Genomic DNA, 20,040 nt, shown 5'->3' with positions numbered 1-20,040 from the left:
TGGGGACACCGGGGTGGACCACACTCGGCAGCTGGCTTTCCTTGTGAAATTGATCTCTTGGGGTCGTGGGCTGGAGAGCCGCTGCATCCCCAAAGACACAGAGAGTCACGGCAGCAAAGGACAGCCTTCCTGGAATCCCAAAGGAGGATGCTTGCTGAATGGCTCACAGTGGTCACCGCTCCAAAGTTTTCACCTCCAGTGAAAAAAGGTGGATGTGACTCTGACCCCCTTTTGTCGCAGGAGGAAACTGAGACTCTCAGGAGGGACTGTCTCAGCTTGGGTTCTCTCAGAAGCAAATGAGAAGCCATGGGCAAGGGACTTATGAGGGAGGTGGCCCCAGAGGACACAGGCAAGGGCGGGGGAGGCAGGTGGGGATGGGAGAGGGCGGAAAGTCAAAGTCCCAGCCTCACCCTGGCCTGCTGCACCTCAGAGCCTGGGCCACGTCAAGACAAGGGACTCTGGCTTCTGCTCAGCCATTGGCTGAGGGTGACACCCAGAGGACGCCGCAGCCCCACCAGCAGCCCCAGCAAAGCCTTCCCAAGAGCATCCCAGGAGCACCTGTCAGGCGCACTAGCAAGAGGGGGCGGGGCACGCCCAAATATCAACCAATCAGAGCCCAGGGCCGAGGAGAGGGGGCGGAGCTTCGAACCCCAGGCTTCCGACCCCTCCGGCTGCTGGCGGCCCCCAAGCACTGGTGCCCCTCCGCGTCCAGGTGTTCACGGGCCTTCGGAAAAAGGATCGGACATTTAAGCTTCGATTCCTCACATGATGGCCTTTCTAATTTATTTGTTTTGTTTTTGGTGATAACCTTTCTTCACGATGGCGATGGCAAACGGGAAAGAGCTTGCTGCTGGTTTTTTTTTTTGTTTTTTTTTTTTTTTTTTTGGGCAAGATTTAAAAAAGCTGAGGCACTACGTCAGTTTCTTAAACGTTTTATTTGGTTTCCTTTTGTGGAAAGGTTCAGGTGACATGGACCGTTGGGCTACATGGTCTGTAAAGGGTGCGCAAATCTACTTCGAATGTTTCCCAGGGTTGAGCAGCGGTTTCCCAAAGGAGTCCCTGCAACGTAAATCCTCCAGGAAAGAGTGAACCAAGGATCCTGGAGACAAATAAGCTGAGAAACCCGACGCCGCAGCCCCTCTGAGACAGCGATCATGTACACAGCACACCCAAGGCTCTGACAAGTCCCGCAAAGAAAGACACATCTACTTTTCCCTAGTTTCACCTTACTTTTTGGCATCCTATGGATATATTTCAGGAACACTCTGGGTCTGGCTGAAGCCACTGTTCTCAGAGCCTGGGGCCTAAGAATGCGTTTTTCTTTGTTTGGCTTTGCTGGCAGCCAAGATGGCATTTCACATGGGCACAAGCCCCCGGGGGAGTTCCTGAGTTATAAATGGTCCAGGGAAACAATGACCCGATTGTCAAATGTTGTGGCCGTTTGGAGCCCTTGGAAGGGCGGAATGTTGTGCCCATCGGGATGGCTGGATCCAGGGCAGTGCCAGCTGCCAGGCTGCAGCCCTAGAAGGAGCCGCCCACCCCGCGGAGCGACAGCCTGGTGGCTCAGACCAGCAGCTGCCTTCCGGCGTGTTTTGCAAACATCAGTGTCAAGGCGGACGGGTACCAGCTCCAGGGAGAGGGCGGCGGTGGCCAGGGGTGGATGCGCGACAGGGCGCGGAGGTCAGGGTGTGTGTGTGCACGTGGGTGAGAGCGGGCATGGGTGCATCTCTGTGCCCGTGTGTGCGCTCGCCCAGGGCCTCGCAGCTGCTGGACAGGACAGACGCTGAACTCTGCCTTCTGTCCCCGCGCATGCTAGCGCTCCCGGCTGAGGCTGCCTGACATTAGTGCCAGTCGTTTGCAGGACTGAAAAGGTAACCGTGCCCAGGACAGAGACCCCGGTTCTAATCCCAGCCGTGCCCCTTTCGGGCGAGTGACCCGGGTGCCTATCCCGCCCCTCTGAGCCGCCGCCTCTGCAGCTGCGAGGCGGGATGGCGTTTTCTCCCTGCGAGGGCAGCGACGTCGCCGGGTGGTGCGTGAAGGACAACTGGGATACGTGCGGCTCGGTGGCATCTCTGGCGCTGTGCCGGCCACACTCGAGGTGGTTAGTCACTCTTCTTGAGTTTGCGTGTGTCTCTTAGCAACTGATGTGCCTTCTTCCCTGGGCGGATCTGCAAGGTGACAGTGGATGAATTGTTCCCAACCTTGGTCTTTCTCATTCCATGAAAGCTGCTCTAATTGCGCCCACACACCCGCCAGAGCGTCCCTCGGTGCCGTCCTTCCTTAGCGACAGAGGATGGAGCCGGTTTCTTGTTCGCACCATGGCTGATATTTGGGGCTGGATGGCTTCTGGTGGGAGGGTCTGTGCTGTGCATTATGGGATTTGGAACAGCAATCCCAGTACCTAATTATTGGATGCTATTAGTATCCCCAGTTGGACATTGTCAAATGTGCCCTGGGCAGGGGGCAACATGCCCTGTTGAGAATCACTAATTCACTGTAAGTGGTCTGTCCCAGACACCATCTGGCACTGCAGTTCGGAGCATGGGTCCCAGATTCAAATGGCCTGGGTTTGGATGTTGGCTCTCTGCTTAACTGCTGTGTGACTTGAGACAAGTCACTTAACCTCTCTGAGCCACAGGTGCTTCATCTGTGTAATGGGAATGGGAGAGCATTTGCTTGATAGGATGAGGGCGCAATGAGAAGAAAGCACTGTTTCTGGGAACTGGGAGACAGGGATCAGGAGGGTCTCCATCTGGGCAAAGGTGAGGAGGGACCCACAGGGTTTGATTGGTCTTGTCACCTTGTTCCTGCCACCCTGAGAAAGGTGGACTCATCTGTGCCTGTGCTTCATTTCCCAAGTGCCTCCCTTGCAGCCTGTGCGCCAAGGTTAACGAGCCATTCAGTTCCGGTGAATTGCAAAGCTCCCCTCGATCAGCCAACACCTGCTGTGCCTGATTGATGGTAGCCCTGCGGCCAGAGAGGACCACAAGCCAGAACCAGGGCAATCAATTAGTCCCAGGTCCCAAGAAAGACTCTGTCCTCTTCTCTCCTGCCTGAAACAGAAGAGAAGGCCGGGCTTTCTGGTTTGTCTCACACGCCTTCCCCACGTCCGAACTGTCTCAGAGCCAAGTGTCGGATCTGGGCTTGGAAAAGCTGGTGCTTACTGGCTGCTTTTTGCTGGGAGTTGAAAGCGTTTGACCTGCTTTAATCCCAGCTCTTTGAAGGGAGCGTGATTATTGTCCCCTTTTTACATTAGAAGAAACTGAAGTTCCGAGAGCAGATGTCATTGCCTGGCCGGGTCACACCCCTGGTCTAAGTGACAGAGCCCTCGGCTGAAAGCCAGTTGTTGCTGCTGGGGACTTCCGCTCCTCGGAACCTCAGTTTCCACTTCTGTGAAATGGGCTATTCAGACACCCAGCCCCTGTGTGGCGAGTGGGAGGAGGGAGCCGTGTCTGTGGCCAGGTTTAGAGTGTTAGATACCAACTGCTCTTCCCTGGGATGTTGGGGGCAGCACGGGGCCTGAGCAAAGTGTCGAGAGAGATGGGAATTCTGGGGTGCTCCTCTGTCACTGGTCCTGGTACTTAGATGAAGTACTTAGGCCTCGTGATGCAGGGAGGCTTAAGTAATTATGCTCATTTTACAGATGTGGACGTGGAGGCTCAGAGAAGCTAAGCAACCTGCCCGCAGCCACACAGCTTACACGTGGTCACTCCAGTGGTGGAAGGCAGGACCTCGAGGACCAGGAGAGCTAAGCCGGCTCTTTCGTCTCTCGGCAGCAGGGCTCTGTGGCTCTGGCCCCATCTTCCTGTCCTCCTGCTCACGGGCTGGTTTTCCAGGCCGGTGAGCTCTTGTTTCATAAAAGCACCTGGTGGATTTTAAAAGTCCCACTGTGCGTGCCCCCAATGGCCTGAGCTTTGCTTCTCGCTGCGGCTGGGCCCTGCCAGTTCATCTCTCTGCACCAGATTGCTGTGGAGTCGGGTGGCCCTGGGGATTGACGGGGTCCCCCAGCTGTGCTCAACGTGGACAGCCCTGTCTGTGTGCGGACACATCCACACCGCACCCCTCCCTCCGGAGAAAACACGTTTGTGGCTGGTTGGGTGGAGGATGGTGTCTGTTTTCTTGTGTTGACCAAGGGTCGTGGTCTGAGACGATGCCCTGAGTGTGTCTGTGCCTTTTGGCTTGGCTCTCACGTTCAAGGTTGCCTGCTGTTAGCCTGGACCCTGCAATAGGGAGACACATGGACCTGACCTTGAACCTACCTTGAACCCGACCTGCGACCTGAGAGGCATCTCTTAGTGAAGCCCAGCCTGGACTGGGTGCAGGAGGGCAGGTGCAAGCTGCCATAAGCCATGGGGTTAGGGGGATGTTTGTTACACGGCACAATCATGGTGAGAGCTGACGCACGCACTGATCAGCACACAGGATTCCCTCCGCCGACAGACAACAAAAGAATCCAGACCTGTTTTGGCGGCAGTGTGATGCAGGAATTCTCAAATTCTTTATTGGCATAAATAATTCAGACATCGGATTCTCACTAAACATTGCACTAAACACAAGAAACAGTAGGCTTGCCGGCTCAGAGGCTCACAAATTGTCCAACAGCCCAAGTTAGAAATACTTTTTTGAGAAGTGTAGAAAACGTTATAAATGATTCTGTACAAATATACACGGCGGACCCTCCATCCATCCGGCCTTCTTCCCTGGATGGTATCGGAATCAAATATTCTTTCCCAGCAGAGAGACATTGGCAGCAAGTGAGAGAGAAACAGAGATGACAGAGAGAGAGGGAGAGAGAGAGAGAGACAGAAAGAGACAGAGACAGAGTGGAGAAGGGAAAGAGAGGAAGGAGGTGACCCCGGAACACATGAGATCATACATGAGCTCGTTCTGCGACGGCCAGCACGCACACACAGGGAGACGACGTGCGGACCCCCGGTCCGTGGTTCTGTACAGGAATCAGTCTTTGTATATATAATATATATGTATAATATTTATAGGTATATATACTCTGTGTATAGAAAAAGGTAACAGCGTCATTTACAGAGAGAAAGCCTTTTTACAATTGAGGACATTTCCTAAGGTCCAGCACTTCGAGAGTGACCAACCCAGCGAGTCATGTGGTCAGTCTGTGGAGTGGACCCCGGAGAAAGGCCAAAGGTCAGGGAGAGAGAAACGAGAGGCCTGGGGTGGGGAGAGGGACCACCCGACTGTGGGAGGGTCTCAGGCCAGCACACTCACCTGGCTCCACCGGCCTCCACTGCCCAGTGACCTCCCTGGCCTCCACCTCGGGGCCTGGAGGGAGAATGTCCTGCTTCTGTGAGGACCTGAGTGGGCAGACCAGCTGGTCTCGCCAGAGGCTTTCCAGCTCCTTAGGATTGAGCCTTATAGATGATTTGCCTTGGGGAAAGCTGGGGGACCGTCTCAGTGAGGCCTGGACTCCAGGCCGCCAGCCTCCGGGGAGATGGGGATACCCCCTTCCATTTTGCCCAGTTCCCTGCTTTCTCAGGAATGCCCCAGGAGGTGGAATTCTGGGAGGAGTTCAGTTGGGTGATTGAGAAGAGAAGCCAGGCTTATTGAGCACCTTCTATGTGCCAGGTATTGTGTGAAGCTATTGACACGGACTCTTTCGTTCACTCCCCACCCCACAACCCCAGGGTCGGCGATGGATCGAGAGCCACAGGCTGTAGCAAGAAAATTCCAGGATACTCTGAAAGAAGAGCGGACGCTGAGACAGTCAGGGAGACCGTGATGCGCGGCAGGCACTGGCTCCAGAATTGTACGTGGAGTCAAGACCAAGCAGGTGAATAAGCCCTAGTGACCTACACACCCACACACACCCTGGGAGTCCTAGAGTCACCAGAGGTGCTGGGTTTTCTGTCCTTGGAACCCTGCCATATATTGACAGCAACAGAGGACGCACTACCCCACCAATCACGTCTATGCATTCTCTTCCACACTTTAGGCTCTATTGCAGACTTTAGCTTGTGGCCCACTATGACCCCTGGGTCTTCTTCAGCCACTTCTCTAAGAACCCATCCCAACTGTCGTGTATATCTGGAGACCTTTTGGGTCGGGTCTTTCATCAGTACATTGCCATGTCCATGCATGTTCTTGATCTCAACACTCCAGCGGCCCTTATACAGTTCAGGAAAGAGGCCACAGCGAGACTGCTGGGGGAGGCTTTGTGGTGCAGCAAGTCAGATCTTCCGGCTTCAAAGAAATCAGAGACACAGAGGAGGCCAAGGAGTAGCGAAGCAGAAGCAAAGACAGAGAAGAAAATGCTTCAGAAAGAAGAGGAGACGACCCAGGCATAGCAGAAGCCCACCCTCCAAGGTGGAGAGCTGGCAGCGGTAGGTATGGGAGCCTTTGAGGTGACCTCAGTGCCCGCCAGGCTCCAGCAAGCACAAAACCCCCAGGATACCGAGGTCACAGGAAGGACCAGGAGAGAAGTTGAGGTTGCCACGTCTGAGCCAGCGCACTATCTAGCTGGGGACGGCAGCAGGCCAGGAGCAAGGCAGGGAAGGGCAGGCAGGTTTCAGCCCCCAATAAACATGTTTTGCCTCTGAGCCTGTGCATGGGCTGTTCCTCCTTCCTGCACACTGTTCCCAACTCCCCACTCCCACTCTACTCGAATTTCAAGACAGTGTTCGGAAGTCTCCTCCTCTGAAAAGCCGTCCTCGAGGGCCCTTGTCTAGTGTGGGTGCTCCTGGGGGGCCTCAGGGCCCCCGTTAGGGTCAGAACTCTTCTTACTCTTCCACTGGACCCCAGGGACCCTGGAGGCAGGGGCCACTTCCCACCCCCATTTTTTCAGAAGCACAGGAGGCCCTTAGGCCACGTTGGCCAAGTGACTATAGGAAATCAAATCATGGGGTACCAAGGGAGGAGGCCTGCTTGACTCTGGATTTAGGGAGTCTGTGGGGACCACAAGCTTGGGAGACGGGCGACAGATTTTCTTAGGCTCCAGCAGCTCAGATGCAGGCACTGTGGCAGTCCTAGAGGGCAAGGTCAAGGTGGGTGGGGTGTGGGGGTCCCTGTCCCTCTTGGGCTTCCAGCCTCTGCTAGGAGGCTTGGGGCTCTGGGAACATTTATTCCCGATGGTCAAGGGGAGGAGTGTTTTGGAAGTGGGCGGGGGACAAGATGGCAGAATGTGGGTGGGAAGCCGGGGCCTCACAAAGAGAAAGCGACGGGGACAGGTGGGAGGTGGGGCCGGCAGGAGGCGGGCAGGCTGAGGCCACGCCCCGGAGCCCCGCCCCCTGAGCCCCGGCGGGTAGCCAGGCGGGTCGTGTCTACCCTGCACGACGCACAAGCTGATGTCTCCGTTTAGAAAATTATTCTAGTGGCAAGATTTGAAACAGACAGAAAACTAAGCAGAGGGACTTGGCGCAGAGATTCAGGCATCAGGGAGCGCTCCAGCGGCCATGGCCGAGCCCTGCCAAGGCGGGATGCTGGTCAGTCGCCTTCTAGAAGGTGCTTGGCAGCCACGGGTCCCACATTCTCAAAGCAACTTTCCCAGCCTCAGCTCTTTGCAGAATCCGCTCCCCCTTCCGCCCCTCCACGATCCTGGGACCCCCTCGCCCAGGAGCTGGATTCCAGGGGGCAGAAGGGCAGGACCTAAGAGGTTGTCCACGTCCACCACCTGCCCAGCCCAACCGGACCCAGGATCAGGAGGGGGCCGCCCATCACGTCTAGACTGCGCAGCTTCGTCTCCACTAGGTGGTCAGCTGGCCGGCGTCATTTCTCCACAGTGGCTGGAGCCAGAAGGAGCTGGGAAAGGCCCTGTGGGGTCAGGGGAGGCCCCTTTCTGGGGAAGATGGGACATTCCTGAAATCCCTAAGTAGCCCAGAGAGCAGCTTGAGAAGGGCCCAACAGGAGCCTCGAGGTTTTAGGACAGAGGGAGGAGGCCCTGGTGCTTCGAAACATAATTATTTTTTTTTTTTTGTTTGGTACTGGAGATTGAACCCAGAGACTCTACCACTGACCCCAGACCCTTTTTATTTATTTTTTTGAGACAGGGTCTTGCTGAATTGCTTAAGGTGTTGCGAAGTTGCTGAGGCTGGCCTCTAGCTTGCAATCCTCCTACCTCAGCCTCCTGAGTTGTGGGGCTTACAGGCATGCGCCACTGTGTAGGGCTTTCCGAGTGCTTTTTAAACCTGTCTCCCTGCCAGGGCACTCCAGGGGCTTCCTCCTTGAGACCCAATTCCCTGCGTCTGGCTCCATCTGTTCCCATGGAGGCTGACGCGGACAGCTGCTGGATTGGAATCCTGTACTGTGCCAAGGCACACCCTTGGGCAGCGTCTGGAGACATTCTTCTGGATGCCACACTGGGGGTGGCAGAGCCCTGGCACCCAAGCGGGAGGGATGAGGATGCTCCCTGTCCTACAGTGCACACCACAGCCCTATCATAAAGAACGCTCTGGGCCCGGCGTCAACAGCCCTGAGGGTGAGAATGATCATCCTCCCTCGCTCTTCCTTTAGATCTTGACTGATGCCACCTTCTCCCAAAGACCTCTCTCCGCAGTCAAGCCCCACCCGGGGTTTCTTCCTCCTACGAGCTTTCTTTCCTTCCTCGGACCCTTGTGAGCTGCAATGTATACGCCTGTGGTTGGCAGTTCCTTGTCTTTCTTAGGCTCTGAACTTCGGAATGGGGGAGACTTTGAATGGCTCATCACCAAATGCCCAGGGTGAACGGAGTAGGTGCTCAGTAAACCACCCACCCCATGAGTGGCCGTGGAAGAAGGTGTGCTCCTGGGGCGTTCTGTGCCAACCGACATCGCTGGCGTCCCGATGGGACGCAAGGGCCCTGCTCCACCAGGACCAGCACACGGCCGCTGCCGGGGAGGGGCCTCTCTGGCTACCACAGGCCCGCAGGTGATTCTCTCTGCCATCCGGCCCCAGGGTTTCCCAACACCCCGCCTGCCTAGCACTGGAGGTCAGGATATTTTTAAAGGAGAAGAACTAGCCAAGCTGATTTCTTTTGTTTTTTAAGTGATTGAAAAGAAAAACTAAGATTTGTTTTTAATCATTAGACTTTCGAATCTAAGAAGCCGTGATGCAAATAGATGTCGGCACCAACGACGGCTGCTGGCTCCGCGGCAGGAGAGAGCTGTGCTTCCGACTCATCATAAGGGAGGTGCGCGGCTGCTATTTTTCATCTCTACTACTGCGCAGCTTCTCCTCCGAGCACAGTCTGAGGGAGATGCTCTCGGGCAGGAGCTGGGGAGGTGTAGTGAGGGGAGGAAGGAAACAAAGAGGCAGCCTACGACAGGTACTCTTGGCCACCAAGCTGGTGTTAAGGGCATGTCAAGAGCTCAGGTATGGAGCTGGTGGTCCACTAGGACCCCAGAAGACACCTGCTTGAAAACTTGATCCTGAACCTTCCACAGAGAGAAGATTCCTCTTCCCAACAGGTCTGTGTGACATTCCCTGGCTTCCCAGATGCCCAGGCTGAACTACGGAACTTTTACACACTGCCTCAATACAGAACGACCCTCCTGGCTCCCCCGCCCACCTCAGGGCCCCCACGTGTCGGCCCTCCCTGCCCAGCAGTTACCTGGCTGGGGTGCAGTTCAGGCCTTGCCAGGAAACCCTCCCAGAGAATCGTGATTCTTCCTAAGCAGCAGGCAGATTGCCACGTAGCATCGGACACCAGGGCCCAGCGACTAAACCCTTCTTTCTGCATCTTCCAGGTTCCCTGACTGAAACTTCTGTAAGGCCCTGACAGACAGATGGCGAATGAATGATAACTGTGTTTCTGAAAATTTCCAAGTTTAAACCAGCCTCTGCCTACTGGAAGGGACCTGGCCTGTGGTATTAACCTCCCTTCTCTGGGCCTCAGAGACAGGAAGGGCAGCGTGCGGTCAGACAGTCATGCATGTCCACCTTGGGTGGCAACTCTAATGCTCTACAGTTGCATCTGGGATCTGCGGGGAGAGGTGCTGGGATCGATTAGCAATGTCTGCCAAGAGCAGAGGAGCCAGCAGGGGTGGCAGACGTGCTGTATATTTGCCCTCTTTGGACTAGATCTTCATCCGTCTAGATCTTTTAGATATAGATCTTTCTGGATCTTTGTCTCAGTAGCCCGATGGGAGATAAAAGTTCCAGGGGCTGATCGTTCTAAGGATGTAAAATTCTAGATTCTTTTCACCGTGGTCTCTGAGCAGGGGCATATTGGGGAAGTCACCGACACACAGCAAGCTGGATCCCTTTGGAAAATACCATTAGCTTGAGTTTTTCCTCTCTAGGGACCCTGTGCAGGGAACCTCCGTCCACATGCACAGAACCTGGATTTACCATCGGCAGGCCTAGGTAGGGAGCGTATGGGCTTGGGGACCAGGTTCAAGTTTTCTGGGGCTCAGATTTTCATACCAGCACTGAAGGGAAGGACAGGCGTCCCTGGTGGCCATGACCACCCAGTCCTATCTCAGGTCAGCTTCCTGGTTCATCTCATAGTGCCAGCCTCCTGGGCAGCCGGGATAGATGGGGTGTACCTTGCCTAGCAGCCTGTAAATGCCAGGGGAAGGGGCCAGCTGCTTTTTTTCTGTGGCTGGAACACAGACACTTGCTCCCACAGTACGAGGTAAGACACCAAGCTGAACTCAGAGAGGGTGATCGAGTTAGGGATTCGGAACCCAGCTCGGAGAAACTTGGGAAGAGACCCTATGGGTCTTTTAGATCACAACCACACACAAGCGTCTGACAAACAGACAAATCCCATACTTGTCCTGCATAATGCAGTGCCCATCTGGTCTTGCAGGGAATTGAAGGTGGATGGAAGGCACGGGGTCTCCTGTCCATCACCTGCAGGCATCGGCTCACTCTGCAGCGGAGGGAGGGGTCCTCCAACCCTGCAAGATGACCCTTCCTAGCCTGGGGGTTGGGAAAAGGGCTGAAGGACCCCTATGAATGGGAAGGAAGGGCCCTTCCCCCTGAGAGGGAAGGCCGCTCACTGGTCAGTCCCTGGGAACTCAAAGCTGCGTGCGATGTCCAGCACCAGAGGAGAGTCGGGCTGGCCCGCAGGTGCAGGGTGTGGGGTCCGGAGGAGTGGGGAGGAATCTGCGCACTTTCCTGGACAGCCAGACAGACGGGAGCACGGTGGACGCTCCCACCCCTGCAGCTCCTCCACATGCCCTCTCTTCCTCCCCCTCTGCGGGTGGCAAAGCACGGGTCACTCGCGGTGGTGACCTCGCGGGGACAAGTGAACTCCGAGTCGCCTTTCGAGACGCCGCCCCAGCACCCTGGGTTGGTTTATGTTCCTACCAGCGTCCTGCCAGCAGAGCAGGACGACGTGGCCATTCAACAGCTGGGCACATAGTAAGTGCCCAGCGAACAGGGACCCTGACGGTGGAAAGTCACTCTGCCCTGGGGGACACCCGAGCCCCTGGGGGACACCCGACTCAATGGGGCGCTTTACAAATGACACTTGATAAACCTGGTAAACACACGCTGGGATTCCAATCCCTCCAGCTCTGCCCAGGGAGCCCTGTGACCCAGGTCCTCGCTCTTACCCGGCGCCCCCCTCTGCATTCTCTAGTACTGGCTGAGGACCAGCCTCTCATTCCCCTGGGAGAGCAGGCGAAGGCCAAGTGGGGCAGGAGCAGGGACACTGGAGGCCAGGGAGGGGTCCCCGCAGCTGCCTGCGAACTTCCTCACTTCACAGGCAAAACCAAGGAAGAGAAGAAGGACACCCAGCTCTCCCAGGTCCACTCCCCTGCCTCCCAGCACGGGCGCAAGTGAAATGGAGATGGAAGGACATGTTGCCAGACCCTGCAGACCGGGCCGCCCGGCACCGGAAGTGACCGTTGCGTTACAGGAAAGCCACCTGCACAGAACAGAGGCTGCCCACCTTCACCATGGGGCTCGAGTCCAGGACTGCTGGAACTCGGCCACGGGCAGTCTATCTCCCGGAGGACCAGGGTCTGCACGGAGGGAAGAAGGTGACCAACCGAAGTCCAAGAGAAAGCTCCTGACTGGGTGCTGTGGTGGGGTCTGTCCCCGCCAGCCACCCCTCCACAAGGAAATCAACAAAAATAGACACACTGAAGTCCTGCCCCAGGGACCTCGGCATGTGCACCGACGGGGGTCACTGCAGAGATCGCGAGTTCACTGAGGTCGTTCCTGATAGGATGGGCCCTGTGACTGGTGTTCTAAGAAGACGGTCACCTGAGGACAGAGACCCAAGGGCAGTGGCACGTGAGGACAGAAGCAGAGTGAGTGATACAGTCATGAGCCAAGGAAGCTGAAGTTTGCCAGAAAGAACCAAGAGGTTAAGGAGAGTCAGGGACCAGCAGCTCGGGAGGCTGAGGCAGGAGGATCACAAGTGCAAGGCCAGCCTTAGCAGCTTAGCGAGGTGCTAAGCAACTCAGTGAGACTCTCTCTAAATAAAATACAAACTAGGGCTGGGGTGTGACTCAGTGGTTAGGTGCCCCTGAGTTCAATTCCCAGTAGGGGGCAGGGTGTGAGGGGGAGAAGATCAGGGGGCTGGGAGGGACCCCCTCCAGGCTTGGGAGTGAGCATGCCAACCTTGAGCTTTTGGACTTCCTGCTTCTGAACCCAGAGAGAACTCATCTCTTTTGCATTGAGCCACCCAGTGTGGGGTAACTTGCGGTGGCAGCTCTAAGAAGCTAACATGGGGGTACGCTGGCCACACACGCTGGACAAGACCACGGTGACGTGAAGCCTGGCAGGTCGTGGAGACAGGGAGGGTACATCTGGGGCCTGCAGGCTGAGGACAGGCATGAGAAAGCAACCCAGAGGTGGGATGTCGCTCCAAAGCTCTTAGAAACCTCCAGCGTCTGCAGGAGACACCAAACTGTGTCCCTCCGAGTTCATGGGTGGAAGCCCATCCCTGCGCATGACCCTATTGGCACATCGGGCCTTTGGAGAGGTAAGGGGGCTACCTGAGGTGAAAAGGGGACCCCTGATCCAACGTAAGGTGGTGTCCCTGGATGGAGAAACGTGGGTCCTGAGAAAGTGGCCATCTGCCAGGCAAGGAGAGAGGTGTCCCCAGGAGCCAACCCTGATGACACTGATCTTGGGCTTCGAGTCTCAAGAACGGCAAGACAGAAATTTCTGTTACATAAGCTACGCGGCCCCAGCGACCGTGCAGACCTAAAGAGCAGGCCCGCGGGAAGCAGGCCGTGCGCCAACATCTGCTCAGCCCGTCCCGGGCCGGGGCTTTCTCCCTCCCCCTGAGCCGGCTGCACCTAGGGCAGCCCATGGGACAGTCTGTCCCCTGTTGAAACAAGGCCCCCACCCCTGGCTTTCTTCCACATCCCAGTTGCTCCCAGTTGCTCTGCCCTTCAAGAAGCAGCCCTCGGTATCGGAGGCTGCCAAAGCTAGTCAAGGGCTGGGTCACAGGTATTTTAACGTGGTGGGCCACATCATCTGCCTGAAATAGCTGTGTCACTGGAACGCAGCAGCAGCTGGGACAACGTGTAAAGAAAGAAGTTCTACGTGAACAGTGTTCTGTGTGTCAACGTGAAATCTGAACTTCACAGGATTTTTCTAAGTCACGAGAGAACTATGATTCCTTTGCTATTTTTTTCCCCCAGATAAAAAAATAATAAAACAGAGAAGAGTCATTTGGCCCTGGGGCCGCCGCTCGCCAACCGCAGCTCTAGACTTCTCAAGATGGCGATGGTCCAGGGGTCAGAGAGCCTCGGAGGATGGACCACAGGCGGGACAGGATTGGGGTCTGGATTTCTGTGCGTGTGTTTGGGAGGCACGATGTGGGAGTGTGAGGTGGGACAAGGGAGAGGGAAGATCCAGGCTTCCCGGACACAGGAGTCTAGGTAGCGACATCAGTCAAGGGTGTGTGCAGGCAGAGCCGAAGGTGCACGTGGAGGGAGAGGAGCGAGTTCATGGCAAGCTGGAATTCTTTCCTTTGATCCGCAGGGAAAACCAGGACAAAGGCTGAAGTGGCAATTTAGCTTGCAGTTTGGCTCTGGGGAGGGGGGGTCCCAGGAGGATGTCCCCACCCGAGGCCAAGAGGGTCATTGGTTTTATGAGACGTGGGGCCTGAAGAGAGGGTGGAAGTCAGTGTGACATCCGCGTGCCCTTCAGAGGAAGTGGTTTCCCCCTGTAAGGTCCCCAGGGTCCCTGGTGAACCCTGAATCGAGAAGGTTTGCTAATGTGAGGCACAGCCAGAAACAGCGTCCTGTTGAGCTGGTGACTGGTGTCAGCAGCGGGGACAGGCACAGACACACACCCCTTCACTGGGTGAGTGATGCGGAATGAGCTGCAGGACAGGCGAGCAGCTGAGAGGGAGGATTTAAAGCCGCCTCTTCCCTTTCGCCCTGTGAAGGGTGAAGGAATAGGGCGGGCCTGGGGAGGGAGTGGCCTGGTTCTCCCCGGATTTATTCACGTGGGGTGCTGGAGCTGGAGCGGGGGCTGGGGGCCGGGGCAGCCTGGAGCCTGGCGCCCAGTCTGACTGCCTGGAGAGCGTGGCAGGCGTGGACAGAGCAGGGAGGTGGGGGAAAGGGCAAGAAGTCAAGAAGGGGCGCCGAAGAGCCAAAGGACCAACCCAAATCCACAAAGCCTAGGAGCCCCAGAGGGCGGGGTGGCCGGCGTCCTCCTGGGATCACCGGGGCCTGTCCTAATTTCCAACAGGTGCTCAGGATCCCATGAGAGGGACCCCCTTGGGAGACCCCACGGGGCCTATTGTGGTTAATTCTGGAAGCAGCAGAGCCCGGGGGGGGGGGGTCAGGCTGCAGCTCCTGTGGGCCTTTCAGCTTTGGGGGAGCAGAACCTCAGGGCTGCCTGCTCCCTTTCTCATTTCCTCTCTGGGCACAAAGGTACATGGCAAATCTGAAGTTGGTGGACCCAGGAAGTCCAGGAGAAGACTCAAGAGAGGCCAGTGGCTGGGTTTCAGGCACTCAGTGGGTCGCTGGGCACAGCCAGGGTGGTGCAGGCCTAGGCCAGGGACTGGGGGACTGATGGATGGGGAGGCACTTTCGGACAAGAGCTGCTCCCAGAACACCAGAGCTCTGGGTCTCTTGCAAGGGTGAGAAATACCTCCAAGACTCGCAAACGCCGGTCAGGAGCCTCCGGGACAGATGTCCCCAGAATGTCCATGGGGCCTTGAGTCTCCTGGTCCTAGACAGGTGGGGCTGTGGAAAGGCAAGGCAGGGAGGCCCTTTGGGGAGCAGAGGGGGCTCCCCTGGGCTGCCGTCGTTCTAACTGGCGCTGGAAGCAGGCTTGCTGGGAGCACGGAGCAGTCGGGGCCACCCAGGTGCGGGGGAGATCCCCATGCATCTGGTTGGATTTTGAATGTCAGTGCGGGTAGGGTTCGAAGCCTCAGTGTCCCTCCCTGGGAGGGAGATGCGTGGAAACGGCAGTAGCTACAAGGTCGCCAAGCCAGGGCACCGTCCAGGAGGTCTAGAGGGACTGCGGGCTGCCCTGCTGCCTCTGCTATTGCTCTTCGTGGGGACAGATTTCCCTTTAGTGCCAGGACAGATCCGTGGGGTTGGTCGGGGCTTTGGGGACATGATCCAGAGACTGGACCCTCCCCGGCTCTGCAGGCCCTACCTGTCCCCGCACCCTTTACGCATTTCACTGGGGGAACCGCCGAGGTCAGGAAAGGCTGCCAGCCCAGGCTTTGAGCAAGGTCAGCGATGGGAAGAGGGGACAATGAGGGAGCACAAAGAGACAAGGGGACCCCGGCTCCTAACAGGAGGCCACTCAGGGACCGCCCCAGGCTGGAGGGGAAAACACAGAATTTCCCCCCCTGCTTCCCCGCCAGACTTACTAAGGGGCAGATCCGGCAGAGAAGCTCTTCAGACAGGTGACCACGTGCACAACCAGGAGACCCATCCACCTGCATCCCAGAGACCCAGAGCTATCACTGTGCGTGGACCAGCTGCCAAAGAGCCAGGGAAGGAATGTACTAGAAACGACCCCCCCCCCCAAGTCCTAGTTCTCCGGGACTAGACTTCGGGGGGCGTCATGAGCCCTAAGCAGCCCCCTGAAGCCAGGGAGTCACTTCCAAATGGCCAAGGAGGGCAGGTCAGTGAGATGAGATGGGATGACCCTCTCGCAGGGCAGGAGACAAAGGCAAAACAGGGGACTGGTCCCCAGAGAGACCCAGACCTGGAAAGACACGCGGGGCCATTCTGTGCTGCACTTCAGAGCCGTGTGCAAAGGTGCCACACACCATTTCAGACTTGGGTTGCGGCCTCTGGGACTAGATGTGTCCAGAGGAATGGGCGTGGCCATCCCCCTACCCACCTTGACCTTGCTCTACACAGTGGCCTTGACTGAGCTGGTGCTCGGCTCTGCATCCCATCCCACCTCCCAGGAGGGCCTGGCGGGGACCCTCCACCCAGAGACCGAGGCGGCGAGGCTAGGGCTCCGAAGCTGGGGCAGACTGTTTTGTTCAGGGGAAGCAGAGCAGGTGGCCTGGGGCACAGCGGGCACGCGCAGGCGCAGACCAGTCCTGCACGCCTGCCTATGTGGGCGGGGCCTCCCGGCTCCGCCCCCGCAGCCCTGGGGCTCCACATCGGCCCAGGGTTCTCTTCCCCCACAGTCCCCGGGGCCTCCCTCATCGATCCCGTCACCCTGGCTGATCCAGATGGGTCCTACTCAGGGGTCCCAGACCCTGCCCGAGAAAAGGGGCGCATGTCTGGGGTGCAGGGCAGCCCCCGAGCGCAGCCGTGCGGTGCTCCCAAGCCGGCGGGCCGGGACCCTCTGATGGTGAGCTTCTGGCCGCCTGAGCTGGCAGAGGGCGGAGCAGGGAGGGAGAGGTGGCTCAGGAGCTGAGGCAGCCCAGCATCGTCCCATTGTCCCAGGGTCACAGCCTGGAGAGGGGAGAGAAGCACAGGAGCGGTGAGGTGGAAAAGGCAGTGGCAGAGGGTCAGGGGTGTTGACGTGAGATGCCCCTGCGCCCTCCGAGAAAAGTGAAAGGGACTCTTTCCAATGTGTGTGGGGGGTCCTATTATGGGCTGGGCTCTGTGTCAAGTGCCACACGTATCTGACCCCGTGTAAACCTAAGAATAGCCTGAATGATAGGCACGTGGTAGCCCTTTCACAGATGAAAACTGAGGCCCAGAGAGGTTACATGCTTTGCCCAAGGGTGCACAGCCAGGAGGCAGAAGGGCAGGGTCTGGACTCAGGATGTTCCCACTGGAAAATGCAGCCTCTGGACTAGGGTTGACTGTCTTGGGCATGGGTTGGGGCAGGGTCACTAAGGGCTGGAGATCCAGGGAAGGTGAGTCCAGCACCCACACCATGGACCCCCAGGATGCCCTGAGGCTTTCCTGCCCACAGCAGCCAAAGAACCTCAATTCTTTTGTCCACCTGTCTTTCCCCTCATGAAATGGAGTCTGGCCCCTAACAGACATTTGATATGCGCAGACTGAGTAATAAGAAACCAGAGTGAATGGCTGAGGGGACGAGCGGAAGGCAAGGAGAAGCTGAGCACCTTCCCTGCCTTTTGCTCATGCCTTGGAGAATGTGGGAAGCTGAGAGCTGCCATGATGGGCCAGGCTGCTGGCCCAGGAGGATGTCCACCAAGACATCCAAGATGGGCCTGCTGGAGGGTCCCTGAGCACGTAACTGGGGGGCTTGGCGGATTTGGGGTGCCACTCCAAGGGCACCGGCTCTGTACCGCAGGCACTCTGGACCCAGATCCCAGAGGACTCCCCTGGAACCTGTGGGCAGGGCAGCTGCATTTGTAGAAATGGGACAGTTGGTGCAGAGTCAGGGAGGGGAGCAAAAGGTGACAGGCCAGGAGGTAAGGCAGTGCGGGAGAGGCTGAGGGAGAAAACCTACTCTGCAGACTTCCAGAAATGTCCAGGGTGGGACAGGCGGCGGTTACGCTTTGGCAGTTTCTCCAGCATGTCCATGAGCTTGGTGAAGGTAGGCCTCTCCTCTTGTTCAAAGGCCCAGCAGAAGAGAAGAATATCCTAAAAGAAGCCAGTGAGGGTACTGAACATAAATAGTGACTTCTTTATTCCTCCTTGACTCCTCATTGGCTCTCTCCCTTTGTCTACCCATCTGCTCCATCCCCACATCCCTCCATCCTTCCTTCCCTCCAGCCAGCCACCCACCTACCACCCATCCATCCATGTATCCATCCCTGTGTGCATCCCTGTATCCATCCGTCCATCCATTCATCCATCCATCCATCCATCCATTCATATATCCATTCATATATCCATCCATCCATCCATCCATCCATCCATCCATCCATCCATCCATCCATCCATCTATCCATCCATCCATCCATCCACCCATCCATCCATGTATCCATCCATCATTCCATGCATGTATCCATCCATCCATCCATCCATCCATGTATCCATGCATCCATTCATCCCTACTTCCTTCCTTCCATCCATCCATCCACGTATCCATTAACCACCCATCCACACCAATCCCCTTATTCATCCTTCACCTGCCATCCATCTTCCTTCATCCCACCTCCATATAACAAACTAGGTAGGCTCTATGCTAGAAGTCCTGGGATACATCAAGATCAGTAATACTCCCCAAGGAGTTTCTTGGCATTTTTCTCAAAACTGAGGGCTACAAGGAAATCCTGAAGTCTCTAGCCACATCCCAATAATATAAGAACCCTTCAGAGCCACAGAGGAGAAACATTACTATTATAGTTGTATAATTTATTATCTCCTCATCCAAGAAAGGAAACCTGGAGTCAGATAGTTCTCACAGACATACCAGGTCATTACTGCTTCCCTGAATTATCTGTCTTCTGATCAAAAGAGGATTCTTCCTGCTGTGTTTAAGAGGAAGATTACTAATTTATAAGCAGGTCTCTCTGTTCTTGTATATCTTGTTCTGAGTTGGATAGTGCCTTATAATTATTAAGTAGGTACAAGTAAAAGTAACACCAATAATATTTATGATATTTTAATGAATATATTTTGAAAATAATAGAATAAGGGGAGTCCTTGGTTTAACTAAGCAAGTGTTACTAGGCCCCCTGGTGGCAGGCACCCAAAATTGCAGGCATAGTGCTATAGTATGGCCTGCTAAACTTCAAAGGAAACTTAACAAGGTTGCGGGACATTTTTTTTTGTCACCTCAAGGAAAGCATTTGTAACCTTAACACACAGGAGAAAGAAAACCCAGGGCTGTGCCTGCATCATCCTTGACCCCTAGACCTGGCACTGTCCCAGGACTGACTTACCGAGATTTCTTTTCCCATGCCAATCTGGCTGAGGTTGGGTTTCATGCCTGTGCCCATCTGCCATATTATTGCCTCTGCTGGTTGGGTCTTGAAAGGCCACTCCCTGGCATGGAGTTCATACCAGATAGTGCTGTTGACAGACACGTTAGGAGAGCGTTGGTGTGGTCTGTTCCTCTGACCCTGTACCCTCCTTGCCAATACCCACCCACCCCGTCTTCCTGGATGACCACTCCTCTTCCCAGTTTCTACCTCCTGGGGGCGGCATCTTGTCCCCTGGGGCACACTTAAACTCTCGCAACATCTTAGGCACCATGCTTATTTCAGGATACTCTCTTTGATGCCTAAATGAAAATGAATCAAAATGTGGAACCTGAGCTGTTTAGTAGACTATGGTTAGGATCTCAGACCCTGAAGCTGTAGTTCTGGGAAACGCCTGTAGGTGAATGACTCAGGATACCGACGTTCACTAACAAGGCGGCTCTCCACGGCATTGGAGAGAACACTGAACAAAAGTTAAAAACAAAACAAAACAAAACAAAACAAAACAAAAAAAAAACCACAATTGCCCAGTAATGGAAATCAGTTGTCTGTCTTAAGGTAAATCCATAAAGTGAGATGGAATATTACGTTGTGATGAAAATACTTCAAAGAAATTTTGCTGACATAAAACAGTGCTCCACAGATCATGTTAAGCGAAAAAGGCAGGACACGAGACTGTACGTAGGGTCTGATGTTACTGTTAAAAAAAAATCATTATGTATTCGTGGACCAGAGAATAAGATGGAACAGTGAAATGTGGACATGGGCCCTCTCCGGATCGTAGGATCGTTTTCCTTCCTACTTGGATTTTCTACAGATGACCCATTCTTGAGAATGATGGAAAGAAAATAAAG

The 20,040-nt window shown here is 55.7% G+C and overlaps 1 protein-coding gene and 2 long non-coding RNA genes across 7 annotated transcripts in view; 2 read left to right on the top strand and 1 right to left on the bottom strand.

The window, feature by feature from the left end:
* Nucleotides 1-1,750: 1,750 nt before the first annotated feature.
* LOC306668744 lies at nt 1,751-3,741 on the top strand. Its single transcript, XR_013765961.1, has 3 exons — nt 1,751-2,101; nt 2,860-3,083; nt 3,644-3,741. It is a non-coding gene; the product is annotated as an uncharacterized lncRNA (long non-coding RNA).
* A 733-nt stretch (nt 3,742-4,474) lies between these two features.
* Nucleotides 4,475-9,835, top strand: LOC306668743. Of its 2 annotated transcripts, none has more exons than XR_013765959.1 (3): nt 4,475-5,157; nt 5,655-5,800; nt 8,627-9,835. It is a non-coding gene; the product is annotated as an uncharacterized lncRNA (long non-coding RNA). The 2 variants fall into 2 exon arrangements; XR_013765960.1 differs by having other exon boundaries at nt 4,475-5,800; nt 8,627-8,868; nt 9,027-9,835.
* Nucleotides 9,836-15,154: 5,319 nt separating this feature from the next.
* The window catches only part of KSR2 (kinase suppressor of ras 2), a gene marked incomplete at its 3' end in the record, with an annotated part of 403,959 nt that continues 399,073 nt past the window's right edge, over nt 15,155-20,040 (bottom strand). For 3 of the 4 annotated variants that reach the window (XM_079151533.1, XM_079151531.1, XM_079151532.1), the window contains 3 exons: nt 19,148-19,277; nt 17,767-17,900; nt 15,155-16,793 (listed from right to left, as the gene is read on the bottom strand). In XM_079151533.1, the coding sequence (XP_079007659.1) occupies nt 16,787-16,793; nt 17,767-17,900; nt 19,148-19,277 (271 nt within the window). Of the gene's footprint in view, nt 16,794-17,762; nt 17,901-19,147; nt 19,278-20,040 lie in introns of those variants that run through there. The other variant, XM_079151534.1, reaches the window with a different exon arrangement.

Source organism: Sciurus vulgaris (assembly GCF_902686455.1).
Source record: "Sciurus vulgaris genome assembly, chromosome: 8".
NCBI lineage: Eukaryota > Metazoa > Chordata > Mammalia > Rodentia > Sciuridae > Sciurus > Sciurus vulgaris.
The sequence above is the reverse complement of the archived record's forward strand: the minus strand, read 5'-3'. Positions and strand labels throughout refer to the sequence as shown.